The sequence below is a fragment of the Tiliqua scincoides genome, chromosome 3 (genome assembly GCF_035046505.1).
Source record: "Tiliqua scincoides isolate rTilSci1 chromosome 3, rTilSci1.hap2, whole genome shotgun sequence".
Taxonomy (NCBI): domain Eukaryota; kingdom Metazoa; phylum Chordata; class Lepidosauria; order Squamata; family Scincidae; genus Tiliqua; species Tiliqua scincoides.
In genome coordinates this window covers 193,663,370-193,682,758 of record NC_089823.1, presented here as the reverse complement: position 1 = coordinate 193,682,758, position 19,389 = coordinate 193,663,370, and the positions used below count along the sequence as shown (strand labels likewise).

Sequence of the window (19,389 nt, the reverse complement as noted above, 5' to 3'; positions counted from 1 at the left end):
TATAATTTCTTGGAAGAATTGGTGGAAGCTGTAGTGATTAACTGTGGAGAAAACCTAAGAGGATAAACTCTAACTAAGATTGAAGGTTTCTGTGTTTGTCTATCATGTTGCTAAGAATGAGCAAAAATTCCCAAGGATTGGAGAAGGGGCTGAGATATATAAACCAGTTTAAATCTGAAGTAAACACATGGTTCAAACTATGCTTGAGAATGGATGTAGAATGCTATTTCACATGTCATTTGACGTAGGCTTCTATCCATCTTACACTGGTATGTGATTCCTTGATTACAGCTCCTTCAAGGTTTAAGGACCACAGTGCAAGCCATACAATACCCTGCATTAAGTAAACAAAATCTCTTCCTCTGTTCTGGACAACAAAGCAAAGTTACTCACCTTGCACTTAATTCCTGTCACCCACCCTCAGAACACTGTCTGTTACTCCTATACATTTAAGGCAAAAACCCAAAGAATAAAGCACACACAAATGAGTGCTGTTGCTTTGACAGGTGCAACAAACTTGAAGGAAGAGGTCATGTATTAATGATGAGTTAATGTATTAAGTACTATGAGTCATGTATTAATGATGAATATATTTTATTCTCCAGGTATGCAACCTCATACTTTGTGCTGTTGAATTTCACCTCATATTTGGATTCTCCTGTATAAAAAAGCATCTAAAGGTCCAGCCTATTTATACACGGATTTTTTAATACACAGTTTTGACTCAACATGAATGACCCCCTGCAAATGAGAAGGAATGTGCTGATCCCTGGAGAAGGGGAAAATGCACCCCTTTAAAATCAGTCTAAAAAACTGAACCGTCCTTTAACAATAGCCTCCTTAATGAGAGAGCGAGGACAGCTGGCTGACAATCCACCAATCCTCCTCTCTCCAGGTGATCCCTCCCTTCCCCCTGAGTATGTGAAAGAAAGGTGATCATTTTGCATTGGTGAAGGGAGGGGCTGGGTGAAACGCTGATGGATTGTCTTCTTAATGACTCTTATCTTATGTTCTTATCTTACATCACAAAGGTCAGCAAGGCTGTTTTTAAATCACTGGAGCAAAGAAACTTTGTTTTTTAAATTGATTTGCTAGAGTACATTTTTTGCCATCCATGTGAGTGCTTGGAACAAATAATAAGTCTCAACCTGTATATCATTTGAAAAGTGGTTTGTGTTATGCACTGGGAATCTGCCACTCAAAATGAAGGCGTCAAAGGTTCCATTGGGTCTGCCCAAGCAAGTCTTCGGATCCAAGCCTTGAATTTTAGCAGCTTCATTTGTGTCCAAGAACAAGTCACCTCCTATATGCATTCTTTTTAAAGAATCGTTAATCAGACATGCTGCTAAGATTCAAGTATTAAAACCTCCCCAATACTTATGATTCAGGAACTTGTGGTTTGCCTAAATACAGGTTCAGAACCTGCACAAGTCAAACATGGCCTGGGCCAGAAAGGGGATCTTTTCAAATAATTCTAAAATCAAACCTCTACTCATTTAGTGCCCAGTCCTAAGCTCGGCCAACACTGACACTGAGTTCCAAAGTCAGTAACGTTTTATCTACTAATGATAGTATATTTCATGGTAAACACCTTGTTTGAAATTAGGAAGCATATGGTGGAATTTTGTCACCACAAATCTAAGGGGCATCAAGGACCACAAGTGGCAAACAGTCCAATAAATAATTTTTACATAACTACTAAATAAAGTGTATTTATTCTAGACTCACTCATTGTGATAAATGAAAATCAATAGCATTTGTCCTGAGAGTAAACTGAGAGGTGCAAGACTACTGTGATGTCACAAACAATTGTATGGCAGATACAGTGGATTTATTGGAAATATAATTCTATGGCTTACAGCAGTGGTTCCCAAACTTTTTAATACCAGAACCACTTTTTAAAACAGCACTCTATTGGGAGTCACCTATATTTTCCAGTCTGAAAAGGAAACCTAGAAAGAAATATTTATTTATAAGTCATACTAATCAGAAAAAAGACCATAACACATTTATCTCGTTATATTTACATATGCTTGCAAACTGCAGAAGCTCAGACAGATGCAGGGCATATAGCAGCTATCTTGGAAACTGCAGGAGCCAATCTCTTTGCAGGGTAATTAGCAGCTACAATATTTGATTTTTGAATAATTTCAGGACTTGAGGCAATTAGTTATTTGCTCTTTCCCTCACCTTTATGTGACCCACCAAAAATCAGGTCGTGACCCACCAGTGGGTCCCGACCCACAGTTTGGGAACCACTGGCTTACAGTCAAACAATGTAAAAGAACCATGCTGTGATGTTACTAGAAACATGTCAATGTAATAGAGATCTTATAAGATGCTCTGGCTTTTCTACTGTGGATGAAAATGTCTCAAATGCTTCACAACTGCTAAGGTGAACTTTTCCATGGTACACATTTTAGATATTGGAATAGACTCAGATCTAGACACCTGAGATGTATAGTTCCTCTAAGAAGTAATACGTTTCAAAGCCCTGCTGAAACAATATTATAGAAGAGCAATAATTTCCAGTGGCCTGGGACTTGAAATAAATTACAGGTGGGACCTCAGTATGTGCAAAGGATCCGTTCTTGGACCCCCACCCTCACTTCCCGCTGTTTTGACCCCTTTAAACATTCTGAAGGCAACTGGAGCTGTGCGAGTGCATTCTGAAGCCCACAGAGGCAACGCGCATCTCCCCCAAGCCTCTGAGGACTTCAGAAAGCCTTCCAGAGGTGACTAGAGTACAGCTCCAGTCCCTTTCAGAGGGTTCAATTTGGGCAAAGTGTGGCTCAACATGGGTCTGGGGGACCCAAGCTGAGCCAGATCTGCAGATACAAAATCCGTTGATAAATAGGCTTAACATATATTGGTTCCAACCCTGGCAGAGCAGTCTCAGGGTCCTTCTAGAGCAGGGGTAACAAACTCATTTCATCCAGTGGGCTGAGTAGCATTCATGCTGCTGAGGGCTGGAAGCGACGTCATTAAGCCGAAGATTGTCATTAAGCAGGTGATGACCATAAATAAGCACTTTGTTCTCATCTAGGAACTCATTGGTTGCAGACAAAATATGCAAATCTTGATAATATTTTCAAGTTATGGGAGAGCCCAATTCTCACACAGGCCATGCTTTCAGCAGCATCACTTCAGCAGCATCACAGAGGGGTCACTCTCCGACAGCAGCTGAGAAAAGCTGGTTGTGGTGCTGGGAGAGCTCAACTATTGTGTGGGTCAGATAAAGAACCTCCATGGGCCATATGTTTGACGCTCCTGTTCTAGAGGCTACTGATACCTGGCAGTGTAAGTAGGAAAACAGCAGGATAAAATCTCAAGGGAGAAATCTAGCATTGTTAGAACAAGAGTCTTTATTATCAGCGATTGTAAGCTAATTTCTTACAGATGGGTCTATGCATTCTAGTTACTGTTGAGCCAGAATTCTCAACAGATAACCCTTCAAAGGATATCGGTAAATCTATAAATTGGCTACAGGAGACTATGAAAAAGGGTGTCAATTTTTTGTTCTGGAATGCAACAATATGGAAAGCTCCAAACATGGCACAGTAATGGTTGGTTGGCAACCTTCAGTCTCAAAAGACTATGGTATAAGCCCATAGCACCCGGTATTCCCAGGTGGTCTCCCATCCAAGTACTAACCAGGCCTGACCCTGCTTAGCTTCCAAGATCAGACGAGATTGGGCATGTGCAGGGTAACAGTTGGAGTGCAATAAAATATGTTATCAACAACCAAGGATGACTGAACATAGCAGGTTTTATCTGGTGAGTGCATGAAAATATGAAGCCCACTCAAAAAGTGTGTAGTTTTCTGCCTTTTCACAGAGAACATTATTTATGGAACAAAATTTGGTAACTGGGAGTGAAGATTGTGAATGTCAACATTTTATAGCTAATTTGTAACTAGTGATTAATAAGATACATTTAAAAATTCATGCTGATGGTGCCTAAGTTTCAGAGCGCACAGATTCTAGATCCTGTACAAGCATGCCCTGGTATCCGTGTGGGTTCTGTTCTGGATCCCCCCCACATGGATACATCAGTCGCATGTCCCTTTCCCCACTCCCCCGTGCAATTCAAACTCATGGGGGGAAGGGGCAAAATTTTGGCTTAAACTAAGTCACTACGAGCTTAGCAGCTCACAGAGACCTTTAGGCTGCCTCCTGGCAGCCTGCTGTTGTCTAAACAAGTAGCCAGAGGTTAACAGGAAGGGGACTTTAACCATTTCCTGTTACACTCCAGCAAGCTTTTTTTTCCTTAAAGACCTAGGTTGCCGGGAGGCAGCCTTCTCCTTCAAGGATGTTTTTAGCAGGGGTAAGTTATTAAAGGACCCAATGGGTTTGTGGGGGGCGGGGGAGTGGGGGGTTCACACACACACACACACACACACACACACCTGCAAGCCCTTTAGGTTCTTTAAGCTCTTACCCAGACAAAAAGATTTTTAAAGCAGAGCCCAGCAAGTATGTAAAGTCTGCATTACAACATGTATTTGTTAACAGGTTTCTGATATAATTCTGGGGCAGTTTAGCTTTCCTTGACACAGAGTTTCAATGCTATGTTAATATTAGTGGTTTTCATACTTGCTACTTTCAAAAACCTGTTCCACATTAAAACCTCAACAACCAAGAAATTCCTGTGGAACTCCAGCACATTGCAGAAAATTCTGAGGCATGTTTTAGGCCAGTGTATTTCAACCTTGGGTCAAGGTTTGGGACCCCTATGGGGTCCTGAAACTTCAATTGTGGGGTCAGAGCAACTTACAAGAGTGAAAAAGGTTGAAGACCATTGGACAAGAGTACCATCAGGTAAAGGGGGAGGCAGCTGGTATACCCCTTGAACACAGGAGATTGTGTTCCAGTCCTTCTCAGGCTCTAAGCAAATGTGCTAAAATAGCTTTCACTAATGTCAGGCTTCACTTTATTTTTTCTGCTCTAAGAATATTTGGTTACAATGAACAGTGCTAGGAGGGCACAACAGGGGTGGGGAGTGGGCAGCAATGGGGACAAGGAGTAAGCGAACTGGTTCCCAGGAGGAGCTCATTATCTGTTTGGGGTTGCAGCACAAAAAAGGTTGAAAACCACTGTTTTATGCCATATGCTAAGCCAGCGTTCTTCAACCTGAGGCTTGTGACCTCCCAGGGGTTGCAGAGCCTCATATGGGTCATAGCTGGAATTTTATTGACCCATAGATGCCAACCTGCCTCAAGCGAAAGCAATAAAAACGGGAAGTGACTATTTTTCCATATTTTCAGCCGTTCGGAGGCATGGGAGCCTTGCAGAGGGTTCTGCAGCCTCCTCGAACCCCCTTAAGGACCTGCAGGGCCCACAGTAAGTTAAAAAAACCTTCTGGCGCCAGTAGCAGTGTGATCCTTTCCCCCTTCTCTGTCCCTTCAAGGGAAAGGGACAGTGCTTCTCAGGCTGGTGGTTCACAACCCACCAGTTTGGGAACCACTGGTTTAGACTATAATGCATTTTAAGTGAGTTGCCCTTAATGACATTTTAGAGCAAGGGTGTCAAATTCATTTCAAACAGTGGGCTGAATAGCATTCATGGTGCCTGCAGAAGACCCAAAGTGATATCATTAAGCTGAAAGGGATGTCATTAAGCAGATGATGGTCAAAAATAAGCACTTTGTCCTCATGTAGGTTCTCATTAGCTGCAAATGACAAAAGAGAAAACAAGCAAATCTTGATTGTATTTTCAAGGATGGGAGAATCAAATTGTCACGCAAGCCACCACATCAGCAGTGCCATTTCTGCCATCACTTCACAGCTCAGCAGCTGCTCTGCAAAATGAAGCCTCAGAAGAAGCAGAGTTGGCGCAAAGTGACCTGTGTGACAACTGGGCTTTTTCAGCATCTTGGCAGCATCTCCTGCTCTCACTCTTCTTGGTCTGTGCTGTCCACCATAGTGTTTCTTATCTTCTGAGGCCTCCTTCTATCTCTCCCTACCAGAGCCTTGGCAGAAATGGTGCTGCTGAAAGGATGGTACTGCAAGAGCCCAATTATTATGTGGGCTGGATACAGAGCTTCTGCAGGCTGTATTTGGCCCGCGGTCTTACGTTTGGCACCCCTGGTTTGGATGCTTCAGTTGATCCAAAGCATTGCCATCTGCCTTCTGACAAAAATATTACATCAGTGCTTCAGTGCCTGCATTAGTGCCATGTTGTCTTCTGAGCTCAATTCAAGGCACTGGTGATGACCTATAAAGCCCTAGACGGTCTCGACCTAGCATACGACAGAGACTGCCTCCACAGATTTAAGTTTATCCAGGATTGCTTTGTCAAATATATCATTCGTATGGCAAGTCAGGTAACACAACAGCATTCCCAAGAGAAGCATTATACTCATTCAGCCTGTTCATCTTTCTACAACCATTTTCCAACAAGGCATAAACATACAGCTCTTTCTGCTCCTTAGTCCTTTGGTCTCACTGAGCAGTCTGAATGCTTATGTGAACATTCCAAGACATCACTCTGGCTGAGTCAATGACTGAGAGCCTGCACACTAACAGCAGACAGTTGAGTGTCTTACTCAGATCTCAACGACCACAGCAAATATACTAAAAATGGACCTTCCCTGTCCAACACCCCATTTATATAATTCCCATTTATATACAGGTGCATGGAACTGTACTGCTATGTTTTTGGTGCCAGTCAAAGGCTTTTAATTCTCCTAGGGCACAATCTGAACCAACTTTCCAGCACTGGCATAGCTATGCCAGTGGGGCATGTGCTGCATCCTGCAGTTGGGGGACAGTCATGGAGGCCTCCTCAAGGTAAGGCAATATTTGTTCCCTTACCTCAGAGTTGCATTGCCCTTATGTCAGTGCTGGAAAATTGGTTAGAATTGTGGCCCTAGGCTATTTAAACTACTATTAACCAATTTTAATTGCTGTTCTGCTTGTTATTGGCTTATTGTTTGGTTTGCAAACTGCTCTGCAAATTTTTATTTGAAAGCAATATAAAAACCCTCTGAACAACCAACCTCCACTGTGGTGGCCAGGGGGGACAGATGACATAAAAATCAGGATATAGATGCTGATAACAGGGTGTCTAACAAAACAGAGTTATGACAATACTTTTTCTGATGGATTCTATTACTGTATGTTTTTCATTAATAGGGCCGAAAAGCTCTACCCACCCATTACATGACCTTCATGTAAACATGCAATATAAGCTTGGAAGAAACACCATCTTGTTCCACACATTGTATTGCTAGTTAAAATTTTGGAAATATCCAACGATAAAACAATTGCATATAGAACTTTTGGTCTGTCTCTGATCTCCATAAAGAGCCACAAAAAATGCCACACGCTTATCTTAATAATTTAACCATTTTGTTTTATGTACTCAATCAAATTTTTGGAAGGTTTTGGAAGCTCAGGATTATATTTTAACATCTGGAAGTAAATCTACTGACCAAAATGTGCTAGCTGCAGAAGCTCATCTCCAGCTCATACTTTTATACCAGCCATATAAGACACTGTAGTTGTGTTGACTCAAGGAGTCATCCAACAATATGGATACATCAGTACTAGTAAAAGAAATTGTTTAGAGATCACCATTCTTTCACTTATTGAGACTTTAAAGGTATATATATTTTTTTAAATGAGTAAGTATAGTGACCAAAACTCAAAAGGCACCTTGGCACAAGGGTACATTGACTGTGTGGATGGTTTTAGCATCTGGAGGAGACTTAATAATAAAAGTGAAAGAAACGTACTCATAAATACGAGGTCTCTGCAGTTTTAAAATCTAAATAATTCTTTAGATTTTTAACTGAAGTTATTCCTTATGTTGAGGAGAAAAAAAACCTAAAACCTCAACATGTGCATGTGAAAAAACAATCAAAATTCTCAGTGAATCTTGCATCTTTATCCATTTAATGTCTGCTTAAATAAAATTGTTTTGCACTGTATCCAACAGCTCAGACTATCTGGAAACCCAAAGCTAGGAACCAAGCTACCAATAATGTATGCCTCAACTCACTGGTTCAATCCAAGAACACATGAAAGGTAAACTTACATTTCAACTTCTGTATCTGCTAGAGAGGTACCACATATCTGATCTTTGTACTTCTAGGATAATATGTAAAAGTGAAAATGTATCTCCCTGGGACTGCAATCCTAACCACTTTCCTGAGAGTAAGCCCCATTGAACAAAATAGGACTTGCTTCTGAGTAGACGTGGTTAGGATTGTGCCCTCAGAGGAAGATGAATGAACTATATTCTTATCTGGACCTCATGTGTCTTTTTAAATCACTTTTACCACTGTTTTGAATTTTCTATGGACTCACCCAACACACACATATAGTCCAAAGTACACTATCAAAAGGCATCCCCAGCAGATCATAACAGCCACATATATGGCATTAAAAAATATGATATGAAGACTTGACATTTTGTTGCACTAGTTATAAGGCAGTATGTTGAAGTGTTCCAGGAAGACTAAAGTGCAGACTCTGAAGTGCTAAGATAGATGTGTTGGTGGGACCCAGATCTGCATAAGGGTCTACTTATCTACTTATCTACCAAATCTACTATGTTCTGCAAGCACTCCCAACTCATCAAAGCTAGTGTTGCAATCTCAACAATTCCTACTTATATTGGGTTGTAAGGTCAAGTTATGAATAACTGCCAGGTCCAGACTTAGAAAAAAGAGGTAATAGCTTTCACCAAGTAACTGATATTGTAAGTCTTCCAAGATACTTCCTTTTGAAACTTGGGAATTCTAGGCAGGAAAGATGCCACCAGAAAACAACCAAAGCTGTAGCACTTGAATGAATGGAAGCAGAGAGGGCAAACCCTACTCACAAGGACCTCGACCAGGGGTGTCAAACATAAGGCCTTTGGGTCACAGTCAGTCCACAGAAGCTCTTCATGATGCAGCTACAGAGCTCTGCATGGCCAAAGTTTGGAGACCTCCAAGGAAGCTCCAATGTTTCATGAGATTTCGGAATCCAAGATCTTGAGGAATCTCTCAAGATCTTGAGAGACCAAAGATGGTGGCCACCATATCATACCAAAAGAAGAAGGGCTAGGAGGCATAAAAGAGAGGGAAGAGAAAGGCAGGGGGGCAGACAGAGAGGGAGTGGAGAGATCTTGAGAGAGATGTTTGGAAATTAGAGGAAGGAAATCACTCCCCCCTTAATGACATTACTTCAGGCCCTTAGCAGGTGTCAAAAAGTGAGTGCTTTCTGAGTACTATTTGGTTCTCTGTAGGAAATAAATTTGACACTCCATCCTGGCAGTTCATTGCTACTTTCTGGAATCTCTCAAACACAGTCAAGAATGATCTTTGACGCAGCCTTGCAAGCACCATACAATTCCTATAATCACATCACTAACACTTGATCAATGGTGTCAAAGACCTCAGAAAGAGGAAATAAACTAAGGGTGCAGTCCTAACCCCTTGTCAGTGCTTTTCAGCACTGGCATAGCAGTGCCTATAGGACCTGTGCTGCATCCTGCAGTTGGGTGTCACTCACAGAGGCCTCTTCAAAATAAGGAAATGTTTGTTCCGTTACCTCAGAACTGCATTGCCCTTATGTCAGTGCTGGAAAGTATTGACGTAAGGGGTTAGGACTGCACCCTAAATAGAGTTTGCTCTCTCAAATTATAAACATAGGTGGCCAACCATGGCTACAATTCAAGTTTCTTATCGTGCCTAGTTTAGACACTATATGAGAACAGGCATAGAGGAATGCCTGAAATGAGTGGCATTCATTTACCCAAAAGGATGGATAGAAAGTGACCGCTGGCGAAGGAATCAGTGGGATGAATTCTCAAACAGGCACCAGAAAACCTCAGACTTAAGTCTGACAGTCCGCATCTCAGAGGACCATTCTGTTTTCAACCAGTAACAATTCTATTTTCAGGCTGAGTCATTCATCTGCTTTGATCTAATTAACTAAGTGCCTCATCTCACTGACTGTATTGGAAGACAATACCTCCCTAAATTGTCTCATAAAAAGGACAGAGCTGAAATGTTTTTGCTCCAAATTCAAACAGCCAGCCCTTGACATACCTAATTCAGGCAATTTTGTCTGCAGAGCTAGTGGCACAGAATGTACCCTGTATACCAAAAGAAGATAACCTAGATTTTATAAGATATTCACCACCCTTAACAATTTCACTGAACATTTCATACCTTATTGAGAACAAAACAGAAAGTGTAGTGCCATGTCAGAAACTTGGAAGTTCACATCTGCAAGAGGCAGAACAAGTCTGCTTTATTAGAAGCAGTATGTAAGTCACTTTTTCAAGCTCTCTAGATGAACTCATATATAAGCATAGTTGATAAGAATCTCATTTCATAACCCAATAGAACTTGTGTAATTTAGAATTCTCCAAAATGTAGACCATGCAGGAAACATTTGGGTCCACCAGATTAATCATAAGCAAAATGTATCTCAAATATGTCTCAGCACAGTGATATTCAACTTTCTAATTTCACGGAAACCTCCTGTGCTGACTTGTCTGCCAATGAACCACTATTCAGTGAGCCCTCCTTAGCTGTGGGGATTTGGCTCCAGACCACCCCCCGCCATGAATAAGGAATTCCACGAATGCTGGAATCCACCACCAAAGCTTGCCTAATTACTCACCTAGAGCCTCCAGAGGCCTCGCACCAGGTTGGCAATCTACTCTATAGGCCTCTGCTTGCCTCAGAATGGCCTGCCGAATTCTCTAGAAGCTACTTCCGGTCAAACGCGACTGGAAACTCGATGTGTTCTAACACAAACTCGATGTGTTCTAGGAACTAGAGCACATTTTCAGGTCAACAGCATTCTTAGTAAGCCCTGGCATTGCCTTGTGTGTACTTGTGTGAACTATGGGCTACAAAAACCAAACACTTCCCTACAGGGAAAAATAGGAGGCAAGTGTAGTGTCTGCTATTACTATCTCATTGAAAAAGCTTCTGAGAAACCACAAAGTCTCCTTGGCATGGTCTGAAAACAACTGCCTTAAGTCAACAGCAATGTATTTAAAGAAACAGCCCATAATGATGCTGGACAGGAAAAAAATAAAGCAAATTTGTCACTTTAAGTCTTCTGGCAGCAACCAAGGCAGCTGTAGATTTCTATATGGTCTTTATTTCTTGGCAAGGTTGGATGTATAAAACCCCAAGATATATCATTACAAAGGTCCAACGCTCTATCAGCACCATCATTCATGTTATCAAGTTAATTGTTTTTTCCAAGCTGCTTTTATAATAGTGATACTTCTTCAAAGCTGGTATAGAAACAATTTCTGGGAGTTATTTTCAAAAAATTAATACTGGAAATATCTCTTTCCAGTGCAAATTTCTTCTGACTGGGTAAAAGGTTTGCACGTAAAGTTCAGAGAGATAGTGGAGGAACGGAAGTAATTGTAAAACACACACACAAAACCTAAAACCTATATCAAATACAAACAAGAACAGGGAACACTTAACATGAAGTTTTAATTCATAAAAGGAGATTATCCTTAATACAATCAAGGGAATATCTATCTGGTCCCATTCAATGTTATGAATTGCTCCTCCCATCTTCAATTTTATGCCCAATTCATAACATCCTGATCAATTCCTATAGATCAGTGTTGTCAAACTTTTTAGTACTGGGATCCACTTTTTAAAATGATGCTCTATCAGGATGCACCTAGCTTTACAAGACTTTTAAAAAGATGTCATCTAGAAAGAAATATTGTATTTATTTGCAAAAAACTTGATCAATTTCTCATAATGAGTCAGCCCTAATGAACAGCTTTCAAGGTTTGAGGAGATTAGTTATGTGAAACAGCCTTCACCTGCCTGTACTACCTGACTTTGACTTGGAAAAAAACGCTCCAGAAAAAAAAGACACTCAAATATTTATCTTCTTATAGTTCCACAAGCTTGCAAACTGTGGGAGATCAGCTCTTTGCAGGGCAGTTAGTAACTATCTGAATTCTGAATAGCCTCAGGTCTTGAGAAAATTAGTTACCTGCTCTTTCAACCACCCTTGTTTTCATTGGAGGCTCTATGGGACCCACCAGAAATCAGGCTGTGACCCACCAAGTGGGTCCTTACCCAGTTTGAGAAACACTGCTAAAGATCAAACGGAAACAAGACATTCACTCAAAAGCTGCCACTGCTAGCAACTAATGTACTTGTGAAATTTTAAGTTAAAAATTGAAGTTAAGACTTCAAGGATCTACTATTTTAGTTCCAAAATTGCAATTCGTCAGCAGAGCAGATCCACAAAGTAGTTTTGAACCAGATGCTCTAAAATCTCATGCAAGTTGTACTTGGTGAAATTCTACAATTGGGGATATATAAGATACCAGTATGAATCAGCATTGTGGTTTCATGGCTTCTAAGAGGTTCCGTAAATAAAAAATGGACATTATATACTGATAGGTTCAGAAGATTTAGGCAGTTATTCACAGCTGTATTTCTGTATAAAACATATGAAAGCATTAAGGGACTGTAAGAGGTAAATGCTAGAACATATGGTGAAATTAAATGCCTTATGTGTCATACAGCCTGCAGAAAACTGAACTAAGAAGAGCTAAGGTGTGTAGGGTGTTTGCCGAGTTCTTTCCATGCTAAGAGTTCTATATAAAGCCAAGTCTAAACACATGGACTTTCAAAATATGAGAAATAAGCAACACGTCAGAAAGTTTAAGAAAACAATAAGGGGATTTTGTGCTTATTGATGTTTTCCTACCAATGTTCCTAAAGAAAGGCAAAAGGTTTCATATGGTTCAAACATGAAGGAAGACTTAATAAGGCTTCTACTTAAACCTACAGCATCGGCTGTGATAAATCTGTTATTTTCTTCAGTAGGAGGGTTCTTTTAATTAAACAAAAAACCATCTGAGGGTGAGCAGAATTAGATGATGTTTTTGAATAAAGTGAATTTAAAAGTTGCAATTTTATGCACATTTTTGTGGGAGCAAGTTCATTGGCAGTGTGGGATTAACTTCTGAGTAAATCCCACAGTAACATAGGATAAAAGATCATTAAAAAAATTAAAATCTAGTTTAGAAACAGAATGACTACAATATCAAACTGAGTAGATATGGATATAAGCTCCTATATATATTTAGTCTCAATGTTTTAAAGAATAGAGATGGTGCTTGAGAATATAGTAACTGAATAATTTAGAAATAGCAGCCCCTTTGCTTCAGGAGTCCATTGCTTTTCAATCAGCGGTTCTAGTACCTCTAGTGATATTTACAGTATCGCAGGTGGTACCTGGCCTGAACGCCACAGTGACAAGGTGTGACCTGCCTGGTCCTACAAAATAGGAATGATTTTGGGAAAACAGACCAAAACCCCAACTGTGAGGGAAGGCACCACTCCTATGCCACCATCTCTGGTAGCAGTGATGGTACACATAAAAGCAGTATCCGCAAATATCAATACTTGCAGCAATAACAAAAAAAGCTGAAAATCCCAGTGTACTGTACAACAAATGATGTGTGGTTCATATAGAAAGTTTAATACATGAATTGGGCGATGCATTGTCTGTGTAATATCCCCCAGAATTAAGAAACCTATTAAAATAGATGGGGCAATTTAAATACACACGTTGTCCCTTGTTATCTACTACTGGGGTCCTGTTCTGGAACCCCTAGTGGATAAAAAAAATCCATGGATAAAAAGCAGTGCAAAAATAGATTTAAAGAACCACTTCCAGGTTTCTTGCCCCTCTGTTGCTCCTAATGGAATAAGATCATGCCTCGACATCTGCAGGGGTTTGATTCTGGGACTCCCTGCTGATACCATAAAATGTGTTAAATAAAAGCAGTTTAAAAAAAATTAAGAAGTGGGTCCCTTTACAATTGCAGTTTAAAAACAGGTTTTCTTACTGTTGAAGAGAGGCAGTCAACAATTAGAAATGCAAAGGACCCCCTGCCTTTGCCTGGCTCAGCTGAAGAATGGAATGATCACTTGCAAGACTGTCTCTCTACAACAGTGAAAAAACCAGTTTTTAGAACTGTGATTTTAAAGGGATGGATTTTTTCCACTTCCCCAGGGATCAGCACATTCCTTCTCATTTGTAGCGGTCCTTTGTGTTGAGACAAATTGTACATAAAAAATCCATGTATAACAACATTGGACATGTAATTCCAACTTTCTTAAAGAAATAGTTTGTATTTACTGGAGGAATGTGGCGAAACTTTCTGGAAGCCTAAGAGCCATTTAGAATTTGGCACTTCAGAATTAAGCTATTTGCCTGTGATGTATCCACAGAGACAAACCCAGTGTCTTTACTTTTTGAAGTACAGTAGTCTTATGTGTTTACTCAATATTCTGAAACAATTCACACTCTTGCCTGTTGAAAAGAATTCAGGCTACAAAGCCAGCCTAGGAATTCTGCTTAAGGTACAGCTCCCTATAGGATGAATAAAAGCTACTATGCTGTGTGATATAATGAAAAATGAGAGCAGCATTACCACAACCCTTGATTTTCTGTCCAGTATATCTTTCATGTTTTTGTTGTCTAAAAATATGTTCTCATGTCTTTATTAAACTGTATAAACTGAACAAAATGGGAAGTCAAGGTATTCCATGTATGCTGTGTTTACGAGGTCACTTGTATTACTTGCTGAAAAGCTGTACTTCTTCCAAGAATGTAACAATCTGAGACTTGCATTCAAAGAGCAAGTAAAATGAAAATGGATAGCTTCAACAAGCTACTTTTTGAGAGACAATATACTCCATTCTGCTTAAGCAAGTGTTTCTGGCACAACTCATTTCAACCGTTGTATCCTGGAATAAAAATACAAGGCCAGGCATTCAGCTCGCCTTTCTATACAGATGTTTCTATCAATGCAAGGAATAACCATAGTATACAGCTTAAAAAATAGAAGCCATTTAAACAAGTCATAAACAGTAACAACCAACATGGTACTGAAATCTGTGATACAATTGTTTGAAGGAATAATGAAGGGGCACCAGAAGTGGAGAGAGTCTTGTATAGGTTTAGTGTAGGCAATTACAAAGATTTCCCCTTTTGACATATCCCAATCAGCACTTTTTGTACACATACCTCGAAGAATTCTCTCCTCGTGGCAACGTAGAAAGTCCCAGATTCTAACAGTGCCGTCATCAGAGCATGTAGCAAATTTATTATCCGTGGGTGAGAAACTGTTACATGAAGACACACAGCAGGGGAAAGAAGTCAGCATTTAACAGATCATCTAAACTTCTCAGACAGGGCAAAATTTAACTAAAGTGTTAATATATTGATGGTGTCATCTGAATATACAGTGCCTGGAAAGCTATACTTCAGCCTAAGATGATGAAATAACTGAGTCCATTTGTAGGAAAGTTCTGTTATGTACTTCCATGAAGCAAAGTACTTATTTCTGCATTTTGTTTCCCAAAGAAATTGAGAATGCTTCAGCAGAACTTGCACTTTGCCCTATTCCACTTATGACTGCATACAGCTGCACTCTCTGCAATCTCTGTACAAATTCAGACAAGAGTGGGAATTTCATGCTTTTGAAAGACGTACGGAAAAATCAGTCCCAGGAACAGATTTCTTCTTCAATTACAACCTTCTTGTAATGGGGGAAGCAGGAAACATTTACAGGTACTTGTTTACTAAAATTTCAGGTCTGGCCTGCATAGCCCAAAAAAGGGGGGGGGGGTTCGAGAGACAATGCCACTCCCATGAAATATTAGGAGAATGGAGGGAATTTCAGAACTTGTGAAGCTTACTATAAAATACAGACTGACTGTGGCAAACAGTTGCTTATTGGACTATACTATGCTTTGGTAGGACTATCTTCAGTTATGGATGGGCAGCCACTTCATTTCTGATGCACTGAAGAATCAAATGAGAGATTCAGATTATTCAAATGGTCATCTCCTTCTAACTCCTGGTACTGTATACATAAGAAGAACTAAGTTTGGAGGCATCCAATGTACAGCTAGAGTACTATAAATATATACAGTCAACAGAACCAGTTCTTGCCAGGAAATCCTGAATCAAGATGTAAAAATAGCAAATTCAATGGAAAATGCTTCCATGATAATGAATCTTCTTCCCCAACTGGCAGCACCAAAGCCTGAAGGAACAATGCTGTAGGTTTAGATTGCTTCTGCAGTTCCTCTTCAGGAGTGTTTTATTAAAACAAATTTCACATCCCTTGTGAAAAGACTATAAAACCATTCTTCACACACAACTTAGTAAGGAAATACCACGTCACTTTTAAAGTTAAATATACATTTGCACAACTGGAGCATAAACACCAGGAAGTTGTTCTAAAGTTGTCTTGTAAGCTTTAGATTCCAAACTTGAAGAGCCCATTCAGTATTAAACATGACTTCTGGCTGTGAAAAGCTGTGAGGGTCCTTCATGCTATTGAAAATCTTGGCCTCATCAAGCCAAGCAGTTCTTCACTTTATTTAGTTCTTTTTATGTTGTGAGAACTATGCAGCTGTTTTGTTTCTGGATTTTTTATTCAATTGTATTATTAAAGACTGAATTCTTTATTTGGAATGAAATTGTCATCTTACACAGCGAACATAAAAAAATGAATAACTGATACACATTGTGACCATATATAAAAGAAACCAATACCAGTGTAGAATGCGGCAGACAAATACATCTCTAACATATTGCAGAGGCAGATACGGGGATAACACTATTTCAGAGAAATGCCAGCAAATCCATGAAATTGTGGAAACAAAAGAAAATAAGTTGATGTGGTGCAAAACATTTCCCAGAATCTGACAACACCCATGCAAGTCTGCACCCAGAATACACTTAGAGAACAGTCTAATCATGGAAATAGGAACTACATAAAATTGTATATTGTGTATAAACCTGGCCTCTCTAATCGCCTCCTTATGTGCCTGGAACATCTTGACGTTGTTCATGTTGGATTGCCAGTACTTCACATATCCTCCATGGTCTGCTGTTAACATCCACATGTCGTTGTGTGACCAAGTCATAGCCCTTACTGGGCTATCATGAGCCTGCAAGATCAGAAAGACAGACTTATAGCAAACACGTTCAAATGACCCCAAGCACAACTGACACACTAGACAAGCAAAACCTCTTAATGCAGGGAAGCATAAGAAAAATATGTAACGTACTTTCATGCATTTTTGATGGAGTCGATGACTACCACATGAACAGCATTAAAATCAATATTTGGCGCTGAATTAACATTGTTTCCAAATTTTCTTTTAAGATTAGCAATCACTATGTCAGTCATAATGAAGATTATAACATTAAAGAGAGAAAAGGACGCGCACTATTGAAATAAATTGTCCACCTCTCAGTAGCCAAGGGCAAAAACGGAAATGGCTATAATGGCTCTAGCTCCCAATACTATTCCAAATTCACTTACAAAAGCTTTTTATATGGATTTACCTGTAATATGGTTTCAAAATTGAAAGTAAGTCCATTCCATAAGGTGAACTCTCCACTAGAAGCTCCAGTGACTAAGCGCCTCCCTTCAGGAGTCCACTACAAGAATAATGAGAATAAAGATTGAATTAGAAAGCCATTTGTTACCAGACCACAACTACTGAACCTAATGCCCCATATTTCCAGTGCTTTGAGCACCACTGGATTTATATTCTGTCAGTTTCCAATATAAAATATGCTATATTTAGGAAATTTATATTAATTCTAAGCAATTTCACTTAATGCTATAGGAAGTGTTACACTATACTTACCCTAACAACGAAAACTGGACATTTTACTTTATTGGTAGATGTCCTAACAAATTTTGTGGTTACAGCATTCATAGGATTGTTCAACATTCCTATAGGTGGAACCAGCTGGAAGAGAGAAAAAACATCAACTTTATTCCTGTACTAAATAAAAGCAACAGCAAAAAAAACTCAAAAAACCACAGTCTTTTTCTCTTGAAGGACTATATCAAATAAGCTCAATTTTTGTAGAAACACTGCACTGCGAATTATATCCTAAACTTAGTCAGCACTTTGTCCCACTGATTTCAATGGGATTTAAATGACTAAGGGCCCAATCCTATCCAACTTTCCATAACCGGTGTAGCTGCAAAGCAGCCCTGAGGTAAGGGAACAAATGTTCCTATACCTTGAGGAGACCTCTGTGACTGCCTTCCCACCACAGGATGCAGTGCACGCCCCATTGGCACGGCTGCACCGGCACTGGAAAACTGGATAGGATTGGGCCCACAGGAAGTAAATAATGACTAACTGAATTTAGGATACAACCCATTACTCTTAGACTTCTTGAACATATCAGGCATCATCCTGATTCTAAGACGCAGTCTTATGACTTGGATCCAAAGAGCCCACTGTACAAACGGAAGACAATTCTGCTTCCAAAGGGCAGGAGAGGAAAAGGGGGGGAGTGTTCAAAGCTTGTGGGCCAGATGTGGGCCCCAGAAGCTCTTTAGCTGCCCCCTACCAATAAATGGACTGTTTCAGTGCTGCCCTTTCAGGAGCACAGCTACTACTGAGGCTCTGGTAGGAAGAGACAGAAGGAGGCTGCAGAAGACAAAGAATGCTACAGGAAAAGGGGCAGACTAAGAGGGGTGGTAGGAGGAGACACTGATGAGGAGACACTGATGAGGAGCCCCATTATCATGTTGGTACCCTATCAGCAGCGGCATTTCTGCTGAGGCATCACTTTACAGAACACCTCTCAGTTGCTGAGCTGTGAAGTGACACTGTGGCATAAGTGGCACTACTGAAAGGGTGGCCCATGTGATAATTGGGTTCTCCCATATCTTAAAAGTATGACCAAGGTTTACACATTTTCTCTTCTGTCATTTGTAGCTAATGAGTTTCTATGTGAGAACGAAGTGTTTATTTTTTAAAAATCAGCATTTCTCTCCAAAACGGGTAAATTAAAAATATTTTTACCATAGGAATGTATGTAAATGGTACACGTTCAAGGGAAAAAAATCATATAACTGACTGATGACTGGCAATTTCTGCCTGCCCAAGACAGCACTGGCAGAGGGGGTTAAGAAGGGGGGCTAGTGGGAGAGAGAGGCTGAGAAAGCGATAACAAAAGCAGCTCTGTGATCACTGTCACATACTAGGTATGTGACTATGCTGTGGGAGAGTGTGGGAAGGTTAACTGCTTTATTTTAAAACTCTGTGTAAATTGGGTTCTGGTATTAATTGAACGAGTGTGTTTCAAAATGTGAAAATCTGAGGTGCCTTTACTTGAAAACAAACATTATTCTACACGAGCTAGAGTACTTCCTGCTTGTGCAGTGGGATCTTCGAAACTTTACCACTGTGGTATATTAAGGCTGCAATCTTATATACACTTTCCCAAGAATAAAAACCATTGAATGTACTGGGCCTTACTTCTGATTAGACAGGCACAGGATTGCACTGTAAGTAAACTGACTAGATGAAAACAAATACAATCACTTTCTT

The 19,389-nt window shown here is 40.1% G+C and overlaps 1 protein-coding gene and 1 pseudogene across 1 annotated transcript in view; both read right to left on the bottom strand.

The window, feature by feature from the left end:
* WDR33 (WD repeat domain 33) overlaps positions 1-19,389 on the bottom strand; it is a 79,070-nt gene that overhangs the window by 39,560 nt on the left and 20,121 nt on the right. Inside the window, exons 4-7 of the mRNA XM_066618879.1 lie at positions 17,683-17,787; positions 17,375-17,470; positions 16,823-16,974; positions 15,038-15,135 (exon numbers count right to left, since the gene is read on the bottom strand). Coding sequence (XP_066474976.1) covers positions 15,038-15,135; positions 16,823-16,974; positions 17,375-17,470; positions 17,683-17,787 — 451 coding nt within the window. The remainder of the gene's footprint in view (positions 1-15,037; positions 15,136-16,822; positions 16,975-17,374; positions 17,471-17,682; positions 17,788-19,389) is intronic.
* Positions 3,606-3,719, bottom strand: LOC136646468 (5S ribosomal RNA; annotated as a pseudogene).